This window comes from Anopheles merus, unplaced genomic scaffold (genome assembly GCF_017562075.2).
Source record: "Anopheles merus strain MAF unplaced genomic scaffold, AmerM5.1 LNR4000579, whole genome shotgun sequence".
In the NCBI taxonomy this organism is placed as follows: domain Eukaryota; kingdom Metazoa; phylum Arthropoda; class Insecta; order Diptera; family Culicidae; genus Anopheles; species Anopheles merus.
Window position 1 is genome coordinate 1 of NW_024428159.1, and position 21655 is coordinate 21655.

The 21655-nt window shown below is 43.2% G+C and overlaps 3 protein-coding genes and 2 long non-coding RNA genes across 6 annotated transcripts; 1 reads left to right on the top strand and 4 right to left on the bottom strand.

Annotated features, from left to right (window-relative positions):
- Positions 1-439: 439 nt before the first annotated feature.
- On the bottom strand, positions 440-2613 carry LOC121602706 (probable serine/threonine-protein kinase dyrk1). The gene is made up of 2 exons (XM_041931479.1): positions 2510-2613; positions 440-2436 (listed from the first exon to the last, which is right to left on the bottom strand). Exon 2 carries the CDS (start codon positions 2428-2430, stop codon positions 745-747), a length of 1686 nt encoding a protein of 561 aa, XP_041787413.1. The 5' UTR covers positions 2431-2436; positions 2510-2613; the 3' UTR covers positions 440-744.
- Positions 2614-3864: 1251 nt separating this feature from the next.
- LOC121602707 lies at positions 3865-5271 on the top strand. Of its 2 annotated transcripts, XR_006006471.1 has the most exons (3): positions 3865-4046; positions 4467-4710; positions 4785-5271. It is a non-coding gene; the product is annotated as an uncharacterized LOC121602707 (long non-coding RNA). The 2 variants fall into 2 exon arrangements; XR_006006470.1 differs by lacking the exon at positions 4785-5271 and having other exon boundaries at positions 4467-4725.
- Positions 4490-9337, bottom strand: LOC121602708. The gene is made up of 3 exons (XR_006006472.1): positions 9235-9337; positions 7851-8286; positions 4490-4665 (listed from the first exon to the last, which is right to left on the bottom strand). It is a non-coding gene; the product is annotated as an uncharacterized LOC121602708 (long non-coding RNA).
- Positions 9338-16056: 6719 nt separating this feature from the next.
- LOC121602712 lies at positions 16057-21524 on the bottom strand. The gene is made up of 3 exons (XM_041931482.1): positions 21429-21524; positions 17378-17600; positions 16057-16458 (listed from the first exon to the last, which is right to left on the bottom strand). The coding sequence occupies exons 2-3, from the start codon at positions 17492-17494 to the stop codon at positions 16057-16059; spliced, it is 519 nt and encodes a 172-aa protein (XP_041787416.1). The 5' UTR covers positions 17495-17600; positions 21429-21524.
- LOC121602711 (BLOC-1-related complex subunit 5-like) lies at positions 18014-20783 on the bottom strand. The gene has a single exon (XM_041931481.1). The coding sequence runs from the start codon at positions 19309-19311 to the stop codon at positions 18280-18282; it is 1032 nt and encodes a 343-aa protein (XP_041787415.1). The 5' UTR covers positions 19312-20783; the 3' UTR covers positions 18014-18279.
- Positions 21525-21655: the final 131 nt, after the last annotated feature.

Here is a 21655-nt window from a genome sequence, read left to right on the forward strand (position 1 = left end):
AAGCAATACAATAATATTGGGTAAACGTTGTCGAAACCTTCTTTTCTTCTTCTTCTTCTCTTCTTTAGAGTAGCAGTAAAATTTACTTTAATAGTAAAGGTGTTGTATAGAATGTCATTGTTCGTGTTACGTATTTCGCTGGAAACGTAATTTGTAATACAGTTACCCACCAATTGTTTTCTTAACAGGAAGGCTTCGATGGACATGTAATAACAACGTGTTTGTTTTTTTTTTTTCCATCAGCATATGCATATGTTGCTTTGCAGAGAGCATTGGAAATTTGAGCTGGCTTCACATAAATCTCTCTGTGTGTGTTTGTGTTCCATCGTATTAAATTATTCCTTTATAATTACGCAAGACAAGAGATACTGATCATCTTCGTGTGTGACAGATGGATGTGTGATTACAACTAGATAAAGAAGGTTAGTAAAAAACAATCGTTTGTTTGCTTTGGCAACTTTGGTAACGATGGCGAGATGATGATGACGATAATCATGATGTTGCTGCTGCCGCTTGTGTCTTGGTCTTTTCTTTTCGCACATTTTCCATGCATTTTTCGTTTGCGTTTTTCTTTTGCTTTGTTGGTCCATTATTGTTTGAGGCTAATGTTTATCAGCGTGTTTTGTGTGAGTTTCGCTTGAGTTCTTATTCTCATCGTTTCCACAAACACACTTTAACTGTGTCGTTTTTTTGTGTTGTCTTTTGCTTGCCTGCGCGCGTTTGCATTGCACAGAGACAATATCTTTACAGGAAAGGTACGTAGTAGGGGGACTGTTGCTGCTGCTGCTGCTGCTGCTGCTGTTGTTGCATTTTGTTCAGTTCCATAAACAACTTCGCAGCAGTATCCTGGATCGCGTTATTGGTCATCGAGTTTTTCCAGTTGGAGGAACCGGCCGGACCACTGGACATCATGTTCGCGTTCAGACCCGTTGGTCCTCCATAGCGCATGGATTGATTTTTCTTGTAGTAATGGCTTGACTGTTGCGACTGCTGTTGCTGCTGCTGTTGGAGGCGGACGGCGGCACTGGAGGCTGTATTGTTGGCAGCGTTAGCGCCGGCACCCAGCGAGTAGTTGTTCACGTACTGCTGCTTTTGCTGCTGGGACAACTCGTACTGCTGCTGTTGGCGCAGTGCAGCGGCAGACGATAGCGAAGATGCGCCACCGTTCGATTGCGAGATTCCTTTGGGATTAGCACCGCTGTTGTGGTTGTACTGCATCGTCATGGAGACCATTGGATTGAACTGATCGCGACCCATCAAAGCGTTGTTGTTGAAGAAGCCGCCGTTGCCTGCAGAGCTACCGCCAGCCGCCATGCCGCCTCCTCCCTGTGCATTCGGCGAGGATGCACCGGGCACTGCTCCCGATCCGTAGATGCCATTGTTGAAGCGCGAAGACGACGGAACTACACCTCCTGCTGCAGCACCACCACCACCATTGCCAGACTGGTACATGTTGTAATCGCGACCCATACTGTTGTTGCTGTTACCAACGCCGGCACTGGCACGGTAGTTGTATTGCTGCTGTTGATACTGCATGCATCGCAGCCGCTGCTGTTGTTGCAGCTGTATTTGCTGCTGCTGTTGCTGCTGCTGCTGCTGCTGCTGCAGATTGCCGTAGATCTGGTTGGCGTTCAGATTGGACAGGTTCAGGGTGGCACAGCTCTGGTTCACTGGAGCGGCCGTGGCGTTCGCTCCGACCGTGTTGACCGGATACTTGAAGTCGCAGCACGTGCACGTGGCCATGCGAAACTCCTGCACGTGGCCGTTCGGGCCGAGCCGATGGTACTGGGAGCGATTTTGCAGAAAGAACTGAATGTTGTTCGTATCCGGCAGTACGGCATACTGGAATGCGAATTCACCGGATAGTCCACCACCACCACCACCGCCCTGCGCCCGCAGATTGCTCCCGAGGTCGAGAATGTCGCGGTTGTTGTAGTAGATGGACTGGCGCGGCAAGCTGTAGATGGGCTCCTTCGTCGGCTTCGGCGAAAGGAACAGCAGCTGGTCGAGAGGCTCCTCCTTCGTTAGGCTCAGCAGCTCGGACGACTTTGCTAGCAATGCGTCCGCGTCATCGATGGGAGCGGAGGCAGGCGTCTCGTCCGATTCCTTCCCATCCGCTGCTCCTGAAGCTGAAGCTGTTGGAGAGGCAGACAGTATCGCGGCACCAGCATCGCCACCACCGCAGCCGTCGTTCTCATTCGCATTTTCGGGTAATTTTTCGTCCAATTGGTTCGTTTCGTCATCGGAAGCCGTAGACGACGACGATGAAGAGGAGGAAGAGGAAGAGGTGGAACAGGTTCTAGAAGAGGTCGTCGATATGGTCGAGCCGGCGGACAGGGACGACGAGTTGGAAGAGGACTTTTCCGGACGGCCGGACGATGAAGATCCTTCTTCCTCGTTGTCGTCGAGTAACGTGGGCGATGAAGGCATTTGTTTCTGAAAAGCAAACCAGCAAAATTGAATTAACATTTACTAACAATTTACGCTTGAGGCTGTAGGAAAATATTACGACTATGAGGGTGTGTGTGTGTGAGAGTGTATGAGTTTATTGAGAGTTTATTTGCCAGTTAGGAAAAACGTTCTGCGACAATGCTGCAAATTCAATCAAACTCAACAGTGCGTTAGTCCCAGAAGACAGAAACAAAACAGCAACCAAGGCTGTTGCGTAGGAGCGTCTAGATGGCGACAAAAAAAGGAAAAAAACTCTTTACATCAAGTAGACATCGATTCACAAACCTAATAACCTTTGCCATACTATCGTCGGCATTCTTTCCGAAGAGTCAAACCTATTAGACGTGTTTTCCAAATTAGCAAGTGATCCCGAAATTTTTCATACAGCTTCTTCGCCTCCCCCCGCACTGCTGTGTTTCTAGTAAGTATTAGCAAGACCGGAAGCTGTGTGTTGGCTAAAGAAAAAGCCTACAAAGTTTAATTCTTTTAGTAAAATGGTCTGTCCAGTTCCTTCAAGCAGCTGCTGCTATCCCTTGGCCTATTGTTGCAGTCCGGGAGCGTACGCGTGCAACTGTTCCTGCTGCGGATACGGCTGTCCAGCGCCGAGCTGCATCTGCCCGTACATACGAGCTAAAAATTGTCGTGACCTGCGACTTAGCCGCCCTTGGGGAAGATGAGCTGTAATCCGGGCTGTTGCGATTACGTGTGCGGTGCCGCGGGATTGTGTTCGCCGAGCATGTGCTGTACTAGTTACCGCGGACCATGTGGACCGTGCGGACCATGTGGACCGTGCGGACCGTGCGGACCATGTGGACCTTATGGACCTTGTGAGCCGTGCGGACCATGTGGACCTTGTGGACCTTGTGGACCATGCATACCATGTGGTCCATGTGGACCATCCGGACCATGTGTGCCTTGCAGTCCATGTGGACCGTGCGGGCCTTGTGAACCATATCTTGCTTGCACTAGCACAGCAGTCATCTTGCAGCGAGCAAGAATGGCCCGTCGCATGAGACTGAAAAATGCGTTCATGTACGATTGAAGCCAACGAGCTGGACCGACAACTGAGAAAACAGGTATATAATATTCGCCTTTTTTCACAATATTCAATATTACTGCATGTTAACTAGTTTCGTGTTTTGTTGCGTCCACACGAGGGCGCATATGCGTGCAATATGTCAATTTAGAATGTGTCCAGTCTCCATTGCATGCATATGCACTGACTTGTGAATGCTAACGTTACATTCCAAAGTCAACCTTTTTTGCATCGTCGTCTTGGTAATTGTGGTGACCGTTCCTATGGTTCCAAGCAAAGACGAAATTTTCAACAGAAAATCACATCAAAATCTAGTTCATTAGTACAATTTCTTTGTCTGAAGGCTATTGCATATGCATAATGATTCCAATCCCTAGATAGAAAAAGAGTAACAACAACAATACCGGGGCTGATTTTCTTGCTGCGGGTACCAACACGGTCGGATTGCTCGGCTATCTTTAGGGACAGCAGCTTCCAATGCTTCAACTTCTCAGGTAGTCCCTTCTAAAGCCCTTAGTACGGTATTTGACCTGAGCTCTGCAACTGCATTACCAAAAAGGTAACGCATACCGATTGATCATACGCATTGTGTGTGTGTGTCTTGAAATGTGTGCAGCTGCAACGTTGAAGGGAGGGACGATCCTTTTCGGTTCCCTTAACTAAATTACTGCTCGTACCTTGAGAAGCACAAAACTTGCAGAAGAAAGCATCCTGCAATCCTAAATCATCTTAGGTGTATAGCTCAAAAAGGATATCTATTATCTTCGCCCATTTCGCTCCAAAAGAGGCAGCTGTATATTTCATCAAGCGGTTTGGTTTAGCACTCGAGTTGTTGTTTACACATTTTCGTCGAAATCCGGAAGTTTCATTTTCTATTTCAAAAGAAATCACACCGGACACACACACACACCTTATGAGAAATTTATGAATTTCTAATTGTGTGAACGGAATGTTTTTCTTGTCTCATTTATTCCGACAGTTGATGGTGCGTTGATGCCTTACCTTGATATCTTCCAAATCCAACGAACTTACGCCGCTGGATTCGCTACCAACTGGTGACAGCGGGTTCTTGATGCTGCTGCGAAAGTCGATGCTCACGGGAGAAATCGGCGAAAGCAGTCCGAATCCTCCAGGAGGTCACCTACGCCCGACATCGGCACAGCAATGTTGAGAGCCATCTGTATGAAGAGGGAAGAAGAAAAATAGAGGAAATATAAGAGGAGGTATGCAAACACAAATAATGTTGTATGGTTTGTTGAAAACATTCGACAACGTGTTTCACTAATTGTGTCACTAGTTGTGACTCACAACCGATGAAATCTGCGCTTCAAAATTAGTGATGGAAAAATTGAAGTTTTCGTCAGAATCGATTCTGAGAAATTGACTTTGGAATCGGAATCTGCTGCATAATTGACTCCCAAATAGGCTCCGGAATCAGAATCTGTCCCGGAATCGAAATGGTTTCCGGAATTGAAATCGGATCCAGAATCGGAATTGGCTCCGAAATTTGAATAGGCTTCAACATCGGAGTCGGTTTCGGCATCTTCATAAGAATAGGCGTTTGGGTCCACTGATGATACGTATTGATAACAGCAAAGACTCCAAATTTACTTGAAAACGATCTGTTCTCATGGAGATTCCGGAGCATATTATGATTCCCTGGTCGATTCCGATTACAGATCCGATTCCGTAATCAATTCCGGATTCAGAGTCGACTCCGGAATCGGCTACGGAATTGATTTCGGAGACGGAATCGGAATCGGGTAGATCCGATTATGATCTCCTATCAAAATTTCAAACGTTACTTGCTTTGGTACAATCACAATCAAATGCTAAAATGCTGGATAAAAATATTACATATTTTACTATCAGATAATCAATAACCAAATCTATTTACATCCTATCTTATTTGATGATTCGATCTAAATCGCTATCTCGATTAGTCAGTCTTTTGAGATGGTTTGTATTATTTGCATAAGCTGTCTGATGCTAAGTTAGCCATCGGTTGCAACAAGAGTCACACATTCGACAAGTGGTTTTGTGAGGCACACACAGTAGTTAAAAAAAATACATGTGTACCAAATGTGCAACAAGTTCGGAAGAACACACGAAAACCCTTGTACAAACATACATAGCCGCCGTTATCAGCACGCCCGACCGACAACAGGAATCTTTACCTTGCCTGGCTTTAAAACAACCCCGCACCATCCATCCACACCAAGCACAACTCCTCTGTGAACGCAAGTGCAGCATGGTGGTTTTATGCGTACGTGGTTTCTTATCACCAATTTGTTGTTGCTATATAGTATTGCACTGGTCTAAAGATTTGATAGAAGAGTACAGTTTCGTACGAATGTAGTGTGTGTACGTCGTCCACTGGGCAAGTGCTTATTACAAACAATTCGTGTGCTGCTCCTATTATATCCTCCCAACACTCACCACTACTGGTCAATCAATAAAAAGGCCTATTATGTTAGTAATAAGCGCTGACAACAACGGACTAAACATTAATAAACAGTAAAAAAATGGCTTTCAATATAACCTATGCCCTTGAACAAGAATATCCCTAACTTTGTTCAAATTCTACTATGAATTTTACTCATTCAAATTTCACTGTATTGTTATTCTTGCAAGCGAATGCGTACGTAATTGAACCTTGCTTAGATCGCGAAACAATACTCGCCAAGAATGTCCACCGCAAAACAAACAAACATATAATAGGTACACGCCGTTTTGAAAGGGATTCTTGTGCACGTGTTTGTACGGGAAAAAACGTGTGTACGTGTGGTGGTAGTAGGTACACAGGTTCATTGATGGTAAAACAGTCGTGCGATGGTAATAAGGGATAAAATAGTATCAATGATTACGTTGGCAGCATGTTTGTTGCGAGACACATTTGCTTCTTTTAAAGTAAACGAACGATCGGGTATGAGGATTGTTCATCCATCGTTACTGTCCCAAAATTCAACCAGCTACTGAAAGAAGTAATCTGTCAATCTTTCGAATCCTATCTTATTCTTTAAAAATGCATAAATCTGTTATTTTCTTGTACAATTGGCACTACAAACATATAGACATATCCATACGGACGCGGAGCGGTGACTTTTAAATCCTCGCGTTTTTGCAGGTCACGGCCTTGAGAGCTCGCACTACAGGCCGCCACATGACAACACGAGGGTGCGTGCGTAGGTGCGCTCCCACCCCCTCCCAATGAAAGCACCCCCCCCCCCCCCCCCTACCATTTTGATAAAGTTGAACCTCTTTAGGGCGTTCAAACCACTCTTTCATCGAAGAACGCGGGACGCCGATTGCCAGTGTAAAATGGTTAAAAAGTTGACCGAAAATGTAAATCGCACCGTGACACCGTCCCCCACAGTGCCATAGTGCTCGCGGACACCTTCCCTTGGCACCGCGTCGCTCCCCAGTGTGGGTTCAGTTCAGTGTATAAAAAAAGGTAAAACAACACGAAGCCAAAATGGTCGGTGGTGTTGTTCCCGCACGAATAATATAGCGCGCGATATCATTTGCTTGCGCGACCGTATTTTTTGTGTGTGCTTTTTCTTCTTCAAATGCCCTTTCTGCGATTCCTATTCTTTTCGCGCACACACACACGCGCGCGCGTACACACAGCAGTAGCAGAGTGCCGGTGTGTGCGGTGCGGCTTTTACGTTGGTATTTTTTCACCTATCGACACAAATATGGGTCCGTGTGCGCGCGTGTGTGTAGTTGTGTTGTGTTGTTCGATTCTCCTCTACACACCAGCTGCTTACCACCGTGTACGCGCGTAGGCCATATTGCCTGGCTTTGTGCTACTTTTTTTTTGCGCTTCAAAGATATGTGCGCTGCCGCGCGGCGTTCCCGTACGCGTGTACGCGAAGTGGACGCGAAAAAAAGAACTAAAATATGACTGCTAAAGGTATGGAGATGTGTGTGATGATTTCAGCAAAAGCAAATTCTTTTCAAATCTGTACTCCAGCACCGTTCTGGTCGCTCTTGCGCACGTTCACACATTAGTGGCGCGGCGTTCAACACGTGTCCTGCACAAATTCGGTTGAAAAGTAGATTACAAGCTTGTTGATGGGGAAGAATAATGCTGTGCCCAGTAGCTTCCAGGGGCCCTCCCTTTGACCGGATAGCAATAATCTAAAAACAGACAGAAACCCCCGTAACACGCAATACGAGAGAGTGAGCGGGGAGCAGCTTTCGCCCAAATGCACCGTTATCAGCACGAGCAGACATGTTCATTCCAGGTGATTCCAGCGGATCGAAGCTGCCGTTTACATACGAAGCGGCCACTCTACAAATACAAACCCACATGCCCCCTCCTCCCATCATGGTCCCCCCCCCCCCCCCATGTACTCACCATAGACAGAGTGTCCAATTTTCGTATGGACGGATGGAATTCGATCAAATCCAGAGTTCCTTCCTGGGCGCGAAGGTTGGATTTGGTTTCGTGATGATGGTGGTGTTGGTGGTGATGATGGAATTTTACACTTGATTTTGCTGGCTGTACCGGGAATATTCCTTAAGAGTGTCCTTCCGGGGTTTTAAGCACGGAAACACACACACAACAGTAGATGACACTCGAAACGTCACCACCGCTGCCACACACGACGACTCGCTATCGTTGCTCAAGAAGCACACGCACAAATTCACGCACACAAACAGCTCTATATACACGAATTACTTTAAACACTAGGACACTAGAGAGGAACACAGCAGAGATAGGCACCGGGGCGGCAGAGAAGAAAACAGCAAACACCAGTGGAAGAATGAACGCGCTATAATTGATCACAGATCTTTATGTGTTTTGGGATGGAAAAAGGAAACGAGAGAGAAATAAAGAAAAAAAAAAGTACGATTAAAATTTGGAGAACAAAACTAAGGTTAACTTTAGCAGTCGAGAGACACAGGGTAACATCGCCGATGTGGAAGATATTTCCCGGTTACATTTCGACGAATGTTCTCGCCTCAGCGAATACGAAGCAAGATTTACACACACACACGCATACGCACACGCGCATACACATACGGATCAAAAACACACCGATCGTACCTTTGCCCGTTTGCAAAGATTTTCAATTGCACACACACACACACCGAGATCCACGGAATTAAAGGAAAGATAATCCTTCCTAGGAGGCAAACAAAAGGAATATCCTTCTTTTCAAGCTTTCTTTCCCAACTTGTGTCCAACAGCCCAACGCGTTGCTTTGTATGATGTAGGGACAGGCAGTATCCGCGATGACGTGACGAATGCGTTTTTACGTCTCGGCAAAGGCGAGATGTAATGCTGTCTGTGCGCGCTCTCGATATGGCCCTTTTCCGATGGCCGCACAGCAACGGGGAGGTTTCGCACACGCAATACAGAGAAAAAGAAGATCTTTTTACCGAGATTGACACAAGCAAAATGACGAAAATTATGGATACTGTTAGGTGCCGTGCTTTTTCTCTTCGCCAATGGCGCGGGGTGCCGCAGTAATGGTGGAGATTCTACCACACAGGAGACGCGCAATACACGGCCGGCAGGCGGCAGTGGCGGCGAGAGGCGAGCAAGAGAGAGAGAAAGGGACGACTTTTTCACGGCAAACTTCTGATTTACGCTCTATTGCGTTTCTATTCACGACGGTAAGTTCAGCGCGTGTAGTCTTGTTAAGATGTGCAATTTCACTGCATAGGGTGCGTTGGTGTGTTTTCGATGCTCCGATTCGCCGTGTATTGTACGATTCGTAGAATAAAAGGCCCACTTTTTGGTGGTAATTTTACGAAATTTGCCGTCCACGGTTCTCACACGATTTTTCCTGTCTCCGTCGCTGCTGTCAGACTGGCAAGGCTAGAGCCGCGGTCGAAGCGAGCGAGCCAACGGTTTGGCACATCACGGGCTGGTTAGTACGCGCTCTTGCAACCGGTTGCAAATGTTCGGCGTAATGTGTCGTGCGTGTATGATGAATTGCACGTGTTACAACATTAGCATACTTTCTCGTTCTCGCCAACAGATGGTAAGAGCTGACATGAGGAGAGCAACCATGCTGATTTTGGAAGTAGAACCCGTGAGTGAGACGTTCAGGTTTATGAAAATGTTGCCGACACATTTGCTGCCAAAGTGTATGGACGAACTGCCGAAATTGTGTTGTGAGAACATTTTTGTTGTAAGCGAAACAAATCGATTTGCTTCACGTTTATTATTATAGGAACATTTCCGTACGCGTTTGTATAGCACGATGAATTATAAAATAATCACTTATATTTTAATCATTTTTATTAGTAAATACGTGTACAGTTTTTGAAATACACCCAAGTGCCACAACTCCACTAAACGGCCACTAAACGGGTTCTAAACGGCACAAGCTCTCCACCTAAAGGGAGTCTAAAAAGACTTCATTTAGCAGACGGCAAACGACTCATGCATTCTAAAAATAGCAAAAAAGCTGGTGACACCATCTCTTGGTGGGATACCCAGTCAGTGAAGCTTTCCTAGTTTTGAGAGCTTTCACTTACCTTCTGTACTGTTGTTTTGTTTCGCATTGAAGTCAGGCAGCGGTAATCGCTACTGCGGGCGTGCGGCCGTGCGTGCAGAAAAATCAAAATTGTTTGATTCTGACGCATGCGGTTGCGCGCTGTCACCCGCTGCGGTTGTCAAATTCCATACATTTTCAGAAAACGCACGCACGCCCGCATCAGCGATTACCGCTGCCTTATGCATCGCTAGAACTAGAACAGCGATAGAATTGTTTATATACTAGATCCCAATGCACAAACATACCCAGAGATACACAATCAATGTGGACCAAAGCGGCGGCAAAATATTGCGTATCTCGAAATTCCGCGTAAGTCGAATCTCGTTATTTCCTGCCAAAATATCACTAATTTTCGTATAATTTTGCAAGTACGTGGTGGTTTTAGCTACATCATTAATTATGATTTTGACTGAATATACCAAACCCTTTTGAACCTTTTAAAATAGTTTTCAAAATTCGATCAAAAGGAAAATGTGTGTGTGTGTAAAATCAGTACAATTTGCTCAAAGAACTGTCAAAATAAAATAAAAACCTGCGTATCTCCGAATCCGCGTATAAAGGTTATCGTGTACCTCGGGGACCGCCTGTATTCAGAACTGAAGCAAATAAAATTTGAATGATGGTCATAGGTATTGTAACTCCCGCATATTAGCACACGACCGTTCTTATAGATTTTCGCTCGGAAAGTTGGAAGGGTATATAGGCCAAGATCGAATGAGGCTAGGCGAAACGCATTTGCTAGAAAAGGACAGCAATGATGAGTTCTAAAACGACATCTATTGAGCAGACCATTAAAACTATGGAGCTTTTGTTTTTTCTATGGATATTTGATTTTCCAGTCGTTTAACCGTCTTGTGTACGACCAAAAAACTTTACGTAATCGTACAACCGTATACACGGGTAGGCCATACATTTTGTATGGATCAATGATGTTTTTCGTGGTTAAAAGCGTATATCTTTTGAATTACTTGTTAGATTTGAATGAAAACTATCTTAAAGGTTTATAATAATGTTTTATAACATATCGTAGGAAAATTAGAATTTGAAAAATCCTATCAAGATTTTTTTCAATCAAAAATATGTTCTAACTCCTCCACCATAACTGGCAAGGCCGCATGTTTTAAGTGGATGATTGGTCTTTTTCTAAGTTTTACTTACGTTTCTTTCAAAAGTTATATACATTTTTCCATTGTTTTGCTTGTTGTATAAAAATATATGTTGACGATCTATAATATATGTTCATCATGTTTTATTAAAAACCGGCTCCGACCGGCAACCAGACAACTTCGGAACCTCCTCCACTCCAACCCAACGGAGCCTGCTCCGAAGCTGACTCCGCTCCAGTTACTCCGAAACCGACTCCGCACCAACGACTCCGCACTCACGGCTCCGGAGCCGGTTTTTACAGAACGGCTTTTTTAACCAAAAAATCATTTTCAATAAAGTTTCAATCGGGAAGATCCATAATTAGCTGAGTAAATAATGTTGAATGGAATCTATAAAAAAAATCGATAAGTGTTGAATATTGTTCAACAATCACACAATCACATCGGGTGTTAGCTTCTACACTTGCGAGAAGATAGATTCGTTTTTTAGGCTATCATACAATGCCGTCCCTATTGAAACATTAGTCCAGAGCCGTTGGTCCGGAGCCGTTGATTCACCGCCGGCTCCGGAGCCATTGATTCGTCGCCGGCTCCGAAGCTGTTGGTGCGGATCCGGCTCCGGAGCTGTTGGTGTGGATCCGGCTCTGGAGCCGTGGGTGCCGAGCCGACTTCGGAGCCATTGGTGCGCTCCAAAACACCCATCTCTATTCGGCAGTAACACCACCGACAAACCGACGTGACACTTCGAACAAAATGAGCTTCAAAAGTTGTCTCCTTATTTCAAATGAAAATACGTTAAACACTAGCGCCATCTCTATAATGATTCGCTTACTACACTGACACAGAGAGGAAACTGCTAAAACCAAGGTGGAATGTATAATGAGGTGTAGTTATAGCGCTTTTGGCGATCCCCCCCCTGGGCTCCGATTTTGACAGATGGTTTTCCGCTTGCATATGTATTGATGGATTGTTTACGTTTTGCATGGTCAATATTTGGTGGAGATCAATTTGGGTGAATATTTTAGTTTATTACAACACAGCCCGTGATTTAAAATGGAAATTTTCCTTCGAGAACTTGAAGCGTTCGCCAAACGCGGAAAACTAACTGTCAGTTTTCTTCGTCGATTCTTCTTCCACCTAGCTGTCAAAACGGGCTTATAACTTGACCTGATATCTTTACGGTCCTTGGCTAAAACCCCTTTTTGTTTTTCTTCGCAAATTCCAATGCGTATTGTTTTATGTACTTCTCACATCTTTTGCATTGATTTGGAAACTTAAAAATAATTTTCCTGGGTGTTTTGTCCAATAATTCTCACAAAATCTTGCCTCACACTTCCTTCGCCATTTGTATTTAGAAAAGTTGTTTACATCGAAGCAGCAGTGAACAGAGCTTACTTTGACAGAAGTGTTCGCCTCACTGGTAAATGACAGTACTTTCGTGTGGGACACTTTTGTAAGGCCAGTGTCATGTCGGTTTGTCGGTGGTAACACTATGACAAAAGTATGAATGTGTGTGTTGACTTTCAGCCAATTCTATTCTTGTAGTGGTTGGTATCATTTTAAAAGAGGTGATTTCAGTGTTAATTTCAATATATTGTTACACTGTAATACAACATTTTAAAGAAAAGAAAAAGACATAAGTATCCTCTCAAAACCTGCGGCAAGGCCGGTTGGGGTGTTGGAGTTACAGCACATTTTTGATTGAAAAAATATTGATAGGAGTTTAAAATTCTAATTTTACAACGATGTGTTATAAGACATTATTGTGATCCTATAAAACAATTTCATTCAAATCTAACAAGTAATTCAAAAGATATACGCTTTTAACCACGAAAACACATAACTCTTCCATACAAAATGTATGCCCTACCCGGGTAGGCTGTTGTACATGTGAAGGGTATATAAACTTGAATAATTTAAAAAATATTTTAAATTTTTTTTATTATTTGCACTTGGGTAGAACACATCTTTTCTGAGGCATTTTTTAAATTTAATGTCGATACGATTTTTTTAATCCAAAGTTATTGTGGAATAAAGATGCGAAACTGACCCGGGTAGGCGGTTGTACACATGACGGTTAATCTTAATCTGTGGCGCTTGGGATCTTGGCAGCGTCTACTCCATATACAAGAAGGACGAAAGTTTGGACTGCAACAACTACAGGGGTATTACGATGTTGCATACCGCATGTAAGATAGTCTCTTGCTGCTACAGGTATGACTTGTTCGTCACGTCGAAAAGATAGACAGAAACTATCAAGCATGATCATGATTCCGTAATGGAAAATCCACCACTAAACAGATCTTTACAAGGGGTAGATATTGGAGAAGATGACACAATACTAACAACATGCGGACCATCTCTTCATAGATTTCAATATCCCATATGGTAGCATAGCACGGGCTTAGATATCTATTTAACTCAATGAGTTATGACGTACGGACAGATGAACGCTCTTTTGAAGTCGCCAATATATCGCCTTTCTCGATTTGAAAGCCGTGTGGCGCGCAAATATGTTGGTTGCCAAACATTGATTCTATAACCTAAGAAAGCAGTACACCCCAAAGAACCTGTTGGAATGGACGGTGCTGGGACCATATCGTACCTTTCCAGTACCGGTACTCACATAAGCCTCTGAGACATCTGAGACTCTATCTACATCTGACGCTCTTAGTCATGTTCAAGAGGAAAACGTTCGAAAGGATCTTTGGCGCTTTGCGTGTGGAAGGACACTGGAGAAACCGCAACAACGACGAGATGAACAATGATCACTCTGTCGTTCAGCGTCACCAGCCTACGATGGGCTGGTCATATTATAAGTATGAAAACAGACGACCCCCCCCCCCGGCTCGTAAAGTTCTATTAGTAAGTACACTCGTTCAATTTCTTCATTTATTTGTTCATTATTTATACTGATGCCTCTGAAACATTATTCGATTTCCGCTCTCTTTGCTCTCGCTCTGCCCCAAGGACAAATTATGATTTTTGTTGAAATCGTTTCTTATCGTTTCTTTATGATTGCCTAAACATTATTGGCCTCTATGCTGTTGTACAACCTATACCTACGCATTACATCCTTCAATACCCATACCTACCAGTTATGCAAATGTTATGTACCAGTTGTCTCAGAGAATAAGTTTGCATGTTTTTGGTTATACTAAATCGTTTATACTAAATACTAACTGTTAGCTTATCCGCTTTCGCGCGGTATATGCCAAATTTATTATCCTATTTTTTATGCCGAACGAAGCACCCACATTGTCTCATTGTTTGATCACATATTGGCTATTGTGAGAATTCCCTGAACTATCCTAAAGGGAACCTCTAGGTATCTGTAGACCTCTTTCAATCCAAAGTCCAAAGAATTAAATAAGGAAATCAGAACATCAAAGCCATATTTTTTATTGTCGGTAAATATGGAAACAAATGTCTCAATGGTTTGGCATTACTACACGCGGAATACTTAACTAACGTTATAATTCCGGACATTCGGCATGTTTTTATTGAATATCTTCATACCCAGTCCTTGGACATGCTGCTTACTAATTTTTTAATTATGTTTGCCATGATGTACTACAATAAATTAAAAATGTGTCTGACCCCTACTACGCCATGATGCCACAGTAAGTAAATATTTTCTGTTGGTCAGTTCACCACCAGAGGCATTCTTAGCATTTTTGCTTCAAATCTACACCATTGTTATTTCTTCGATAATTCCTATTAATCGCGTCCACGTGCATTGGAATACCTCGGAATCTATTGTGGAAGTAATTATCAACGCGAAAACAACAGTGTTTTATCATATTCTGCTCTGAATTTGATTAAATCACAACATCAATTCTGTCCGGATAACGAAACAAGATTGTTTATCTTGATTTAATTCATTTGTTGCATACAAATAAATTTTACATCCAGAATAAAGTGTCTAGACCTTAAAAACTAAAAGGTATAGTGTGTGTGTGTATATTTTAGCTTGTTTTAAGATTATGAAAGGAATTTTGAGGCTGTCCGATAAATCAAATCATTGCAGGTTTATGATATTTTGGAATGTTTCGAGTAAAATTATTGAAAATCTTTCTTTTGAATCTTTTTTTCTCAAATATAGAAGGTTTGCTTTAGTCAAGTGAGTAATACAGTGGTTTAACTGAATAAAATTGAATTTGTATCAAAATATTAGATACCAAAAATGCATAAATGTCCCTAATTCGAAGCATTACGGTATCTTTACAGAAACTTTTTTTTTCAAGCCTTTATTTACTTGCACATTTTAATGCTTTGCAAATAATCAATTCTTTTTGCAATCGTGATGCGTCCAGACAAATGAAATATAATAATAAAACTACTGACGTACTAACATACATTCATACATTGATGTTTCTTTTTTGTACATTAACTACTTTTTATCACAACAATTGTTTTGCTTTTTTCGTTTTCGCGTACATGCTAAAGTAGATTTTATATAAATTAATGTGGTTTGTTACGATACTTTTTTTTCATAACCTTTTCGATGTTTTCCCGTTTGTGAGTTAGGAGATGCCTTTGAAAGCTCTTTCGCTTCAACGTTTTACTGCAAATCACACACTTTTGTAGCTGATGGTTTTGCCGATGTGAGTACAGTTTTTTTTTAATTACGAATGTTTGTCCACACTCACCACACACAAACTCTCCCTTATCGTTATTTGTTAATTCATTTTCCTTGTCGTTGCTCATTTTCAACGAGTCTTGCGATGGCACCATGCATGCGTACTGTTCCTTGTCGTTAGTATCGGGCGGACAGTGATTTGACACTGACCTCAAGCCATCTTTTTCCTCTTGTTTATTTAATTTTCCTTCACTTGGTCCGTTGGGTGGGTTGTTGTTTTCTTCCATTATTTCTAGGAAGTTTTCAACATTTTCTTCATTAGAGAAGCTCTCTGTTGTATCATAATCGGATGATATTTTGTAATCACCACACGTCATAATTGTACGCCACTGTTCTATACCGGATCGAAGTTTCCATAAGATCTGGATGGAACTCATCTACCACATCAACCTCATCCAGCTCAGTCTTGCACGCCATGTCCACCAAAGGTTTATCATAGACATTCGAATCCAAATATATATCAGATACTGTTGAAGATGATACTGTTGCAAGTTGACTTTGGGTCGATGGTTCCTGTCCGCGGTTTTCATGATCCATCTGTTCTGTGGATCCGTCCTCAGTGCAATGAGGGGTTTTCTTGGGCATATATTTTTGTTTTAATATTTTCTGATTTTTCTCCACTAGCTCGCTAAAGCATTCAAAATCTTGCACATTCCAGGAGCATTGTTTGCAGATGTTCTGGGGTAATTCCGCTTCAAAGCATACCTGTAACGATTCAAAAGCTTAATTTTTATATAACTAAATTGGGTTTCTAATTATAGTGATCACAATATCTGCATGAGCCTATTGGATGACCACCGACCCGGTTCGTAGAACGTAACCAGAGTCAGGTTGATATCCGGTTTATCCTTTCCTATAACATTCTTAATGCTTATTACGTCAATAATTCCCTGTATCGCGTAGAATATTTTATTGCTCGAAATCAACATGCGGACGGCCCCACTATGTTTCATGTTTCATGCTTAATTGAGGAAGCAACGTTTTTTCTTTGTTGCATAAACGTTCTATCATTGTCGATACCATTTGCAAAATTCTAGCCCCAAATTAATTGTTATTTGGCCAAATATATGCTCGGTTTTGGGAAAAAACAGAATACTCTCTGTGGTCTGTTCCGCGGCGTCGAACTATAGTGAACCCTCTCTTATTTGAGAAGCGATGGGACTGTCGAATAAGAGGGGTTTTCAAATTACTGAGGTTTAAAGTGAATGAAAGGTCCATACAAACAAGAAAGAGACAGAACATTTAGTATGCAGCCTTAACTGTTGCTATAGGAAACTGCGAACAGAATCGCTAATTTGAGCATACATCTTTCAATAACCATGGTACACCATACTCAAATAAGAGGGACACAGATTTCAAAGGTTTTCCAAATTAGAGGAACAAAAATGTACTGGAAATCAAGGGACTGTGCAAAATGTTCAAATAAGGGAGGTTTTTAAAATTGGAGAGGTGTCAAATAAGAGAGGGTTCACTGTACTTCACAAAATGCCCATCTTGGGTTCAAGCTAAGAATAGTGTCCCGTATTCTATATTCGTATTCGTAACTATATTACCATGAGTACACCAACATATATTTCATTTAATCCAGTAGCTGGATTTTTTTACGAGGATAACATGTACTTACCTTAAAGCAAAACACATTGTTCATCGCTTTTCTAATCTTTTCATCTAAAATAGAGCTTCCATCCGGATCATCCGCATCCAGGTCCTTTAAGCATAGTCTGCAAATGATGTCACACATTGCCTTACTTGATATTGCTTTAGTTTTTTTTTACTAATCGTCTTCAAGAACAATTTTAACTGTGAAGCGTGTGCTGAACCGTCGTAGGTTGAATTGTTGACAATGTCTAAAAGATACGTTAGTTAAGTAAAACACGTTAATGATGGAAAAAAATGTTTTAACTATGCAGAGGATAAGTGAATGATTTACTGATGAGGATCTATATAACGTCAAAAGTTAATGGAAATTGGTACAATCTACGGTTTAACAAAAACGACACAGAAGAAAGTTCAGGTTTAAATTTGCGTCAAAGCATACTATTGTGCCAAAGCATACTAACAGCAATTTCGTTAGGATTTCGGTCGTCGACAGGGGGACCAAAATCGGTCGTAGGAGCGTTACAATGCGTTACATTTCATATGTTTTTTTCCGTTACAGCGGAGTTTTCGGTGTGTCTGGCGTCGGCCATAGATGAGCTTCTAGTGAAAATGACCCGATTTTAAACGAGGTTTACTGTGCTGGCGTAATAAAGCGTTTTTGTTCGGTGCTTTATGTATTATTTATTGCTAGTCTTAAGAGTTAGGGTAATTATAAGTGATAAGGAATAACCGGAAGACAGCTTTCCGGTCAATATCTTTTCAATAAACAACAATACAATACAACTGATTAAATTGATAAGCATTGAGCCACACTGTTTTGGCTGCTTATTGCACTGCAGAGCACGACTAGAGTTACACCACCCGCCCACCATATGTGCCGTTTTGCCTTGCGCTTTCCTTGCTCTTAAACGCTATTCCCCTAAACCACTACTCCGTCTTCCACACGAACGGCTCGAGCCGGTCCTCCACGCTGAGCAGATTGTTCAGATACTCCATGCTCTCGATGTTTTGGTTCAGTATGTCGTTGCAGCGCGTCAGCTGCTGGGAGATTTGGCGCACCTTCGAGAACGTTTCCGCGTACGACGTGTACAGCTTCTGCTTCTGCACCAGCTGGGCCAGCGCGCTCGACACTTCCTGGTCGACCTCCTTGATGCGGTTCGTTATCTGCTGCTGCTCCGAGGACACGTGCACCGCGCACGTGTTAAAGTGTGACTGCAGCCGGCTGCACATGTTGATCAGATGGGTCGGTTGCAGCCGCTCCAGCACTTCCGGGTCGCGGTTCGCCGGCAGCGTCAGCGTGCCGCGCATCACCGGCAGAAACATCGGCACGCTCTGCAGTCGGACGATGTCGTCATCCTTTTCGATGCCAACGTCCCGGGCGGCGGCCGACTTCACCACCACGATGCTGTGCGCCCCGCCGCTTCCACCGCCACCAGTCGGTGCGGCTGTGGGTCGACCCTTGCCACCCCTGCCCTCCAGCTGCTGGGTGAGATGTTGCTGGTAGTGGTGGGGCTGGTGCTGTTGTGACGTTCTACCCATGATAATCGCACTGTTTGGGCGTGATTTGGTCTGCTTCGCCTGCTGCTTGTTGCGCAGCTTCGGTGAATCACCGATCGGTTTGTCTGTGTAGGAGATGTAGGGCAAGTCGGAATCGGAGCAAACGCTCATGGGTGGCGAGACGGGCCGCGAGTCGCAGATGTACGCCGAGGACGGTGTGACGGATGAGGTGGAGTAGCCATCGTCCACCCCGCCGCCCGGTGTCGTGCCAGTGACCGCAATCGTGTTGCCGCGTTGCAGCTTGCCGCCGCTACCGCCTCCCGCCAGCCCGGAGCGCCCAGGCGTCGACGAGGACGTACCGGACGCGGTGGGGTTGGCCGTCGAGTGGCGATGTAGGCTGCCTGTGCGCAGGGCACCGTCGGCGGCTGTTCCCGGCAGTTGCGTGGAATGTTCCGAGCCCATAGCGTGAAATGGTCACAGTAACGGGAAGGGACGGGACCGTCCTTATCCGAGCGCGGTCTTTAACTCGAAGCAACCGCGGGCCTTTCTGGTGATCTTTCTTCTTCTATTTTGCAAAAGAGGGTGATGTATCCTCCTATGTTTGAATCCCCATGTTCAGAGTCAAACTTTATCTTCATGGACTTCGACTAACTGGAGTCGAAGGAGATCTTCTGGTATAGGATGTTTCTAATGTTTTGTTGTTTGTGGTTTGTTAATTTTGATGACAGTAGATAATGGAAGGCTTCATATGTTTATATCATGGTGTTTGCTTCTTGGTTTAAAATTTTCATGGTTCGTTTGAATCGGTTGTTTTCTTTTTCAGTGTGTTTTTTAGTTTTAAACTTTTTTCAAGGCCTGTGCGTGTTTGAATATCTTTTCATGGATTATATTCTGAATTAGAGCATTTCTTGTGTTTTACTTTCTTCCCGTTCCTTTTTGTTGATATTGTTGCTTGGCCTATGTTTTTCGTTTGCACTTTCTTTTGTTGCCTGCGAAACGCTATGGACTCTCCCAAACCAGGCCCTTGATATCCTGTATCTGTCCGTATTTGGATAGTTCCACTTTGAGGGCTGCATTAGAGATATTTGACGAACAGTCTAAAGCAGGGGGCTCCAAGACATTTAGCAATGTGTGCTGCATGTTTTGTCGCTAACGAAACTTACTCTGACACCAACGACATGTTTGGACTGGCCCAATGTTAATTTTCACTCGTCCAAGTTTAATTTTGATAGCCCTTTTGCGCTTGACTGCATTCGATTGGACTCGCTGGACACAATCGGACTCAATCGGACTCAAACGGACTGGTTCAGAATTGCGGAGTCAAATATGATTTAAATCTGGAATCGCATACAGTTTTCCAGAGCCAGAGTAGGGATTCTTGCATTTTTGTTTTTTTTTTACGAAGCTTGGTTTTCCAATAAAAAAAACGCATACTTTGTAATTGATTTGATTGGCCTATCATTGAGCGGCCAAATAAAAAGCGTTAAAACTATTGATTTCTGACTGTATTCTCCCAAACTCACTCGAAGCGGGAACGATCGTACAAGTTGTCAAAACTGACTTAGAAAATTGTGGTTTCTTTTGATGTTTTTAGAACATTATATCATACTGTTCGCATTGCTATCAGCAGAATCAGTAAAGTAATCGTTGTATCTAGGCAACTGCAGCTTTCATTTCTCTTGAAACAATTTTGATAAACTTGCTGAAATTCAGGTGAGTGTTGGGTACATTTTTAAACTTCAAAAGCAGTAACGGTAAGATTCCTATTTCGTTTCCAATTGCAACGTTTTCGTATACATACATCGAAGATTCTGGTTAACAGATTCTGGTTGACATTCACAACTGGAATCTTTGCTACCTGTGACCATAGGTTTTCGGTCAGACGTTTTCGGTTTCCCTTCTTTATAATCTTCTTTTTTATTTTACACACTATAACCTTCGCCCGTCTTGGCCTGCTTATGGTATGTAAGCCAGCATGCATTACAGTAGGAGTGATACGTTTTGGTGAGAAATATTATCAAAAATTAGAAAGTCGTATCATGTATCAAACTGAACTGAACTGAATGAACTGTACCGTGGTATCATGAATAATAAGGATAAAGGGATAGCATCCGTGTCAGGAGGCTAGGCTAGAACAAATCAAATGTCTAGGACAGCAAAAATACTAAATCATGAGCCAAGAGTTGTCCACACACATTCCTTCCTAATAATGGTGTAAAGCACAATCTTCTGAAGGTGTTACACCTCTTTCATAACAGTGTCCTTACGGAACCGAGCGATGCGCCTGAAGCTATTCATGGGGTTGATGATTAAAGCAATACGGTATGTTTATGCAGCTGTTTTAGGAAACAGTGCAATACTGGGGAAGGTATTTAATGGCCCACTAGCATCATAAATACAGACACACAAAACAGAAAAACTGTAACCAACCTTAAAGTACCATTAACGACCCAGACGCTGTATGGGCTCTGGCGCTGCCAAACGACGCCGCTTCCTTACGCTTGGTTGCTGCTTTGGCACGGGTTTCAACGCTTTCTTCTTGTGGACGCGTTTTTGTTTTTGCTTCACTAAACACTCACCAAACTGTTCTCAACAAAAAAGAACATAATTTGATATAAAACAACCAGTTTTCGGCACAGAACGCTACGATCGCGTCTGGAGCGCGTGAAGGTAACAAAATGTTTATGGCAATTGGTTTGTTTTGATCGTACGATGTTTGACGTTATTGACAGCGCTGGTTTAGTACCAACATAATCCACCAGAGCGCTGTACTGCTACAGCAAGGGTGAAGTAGATAGTAGAAAAC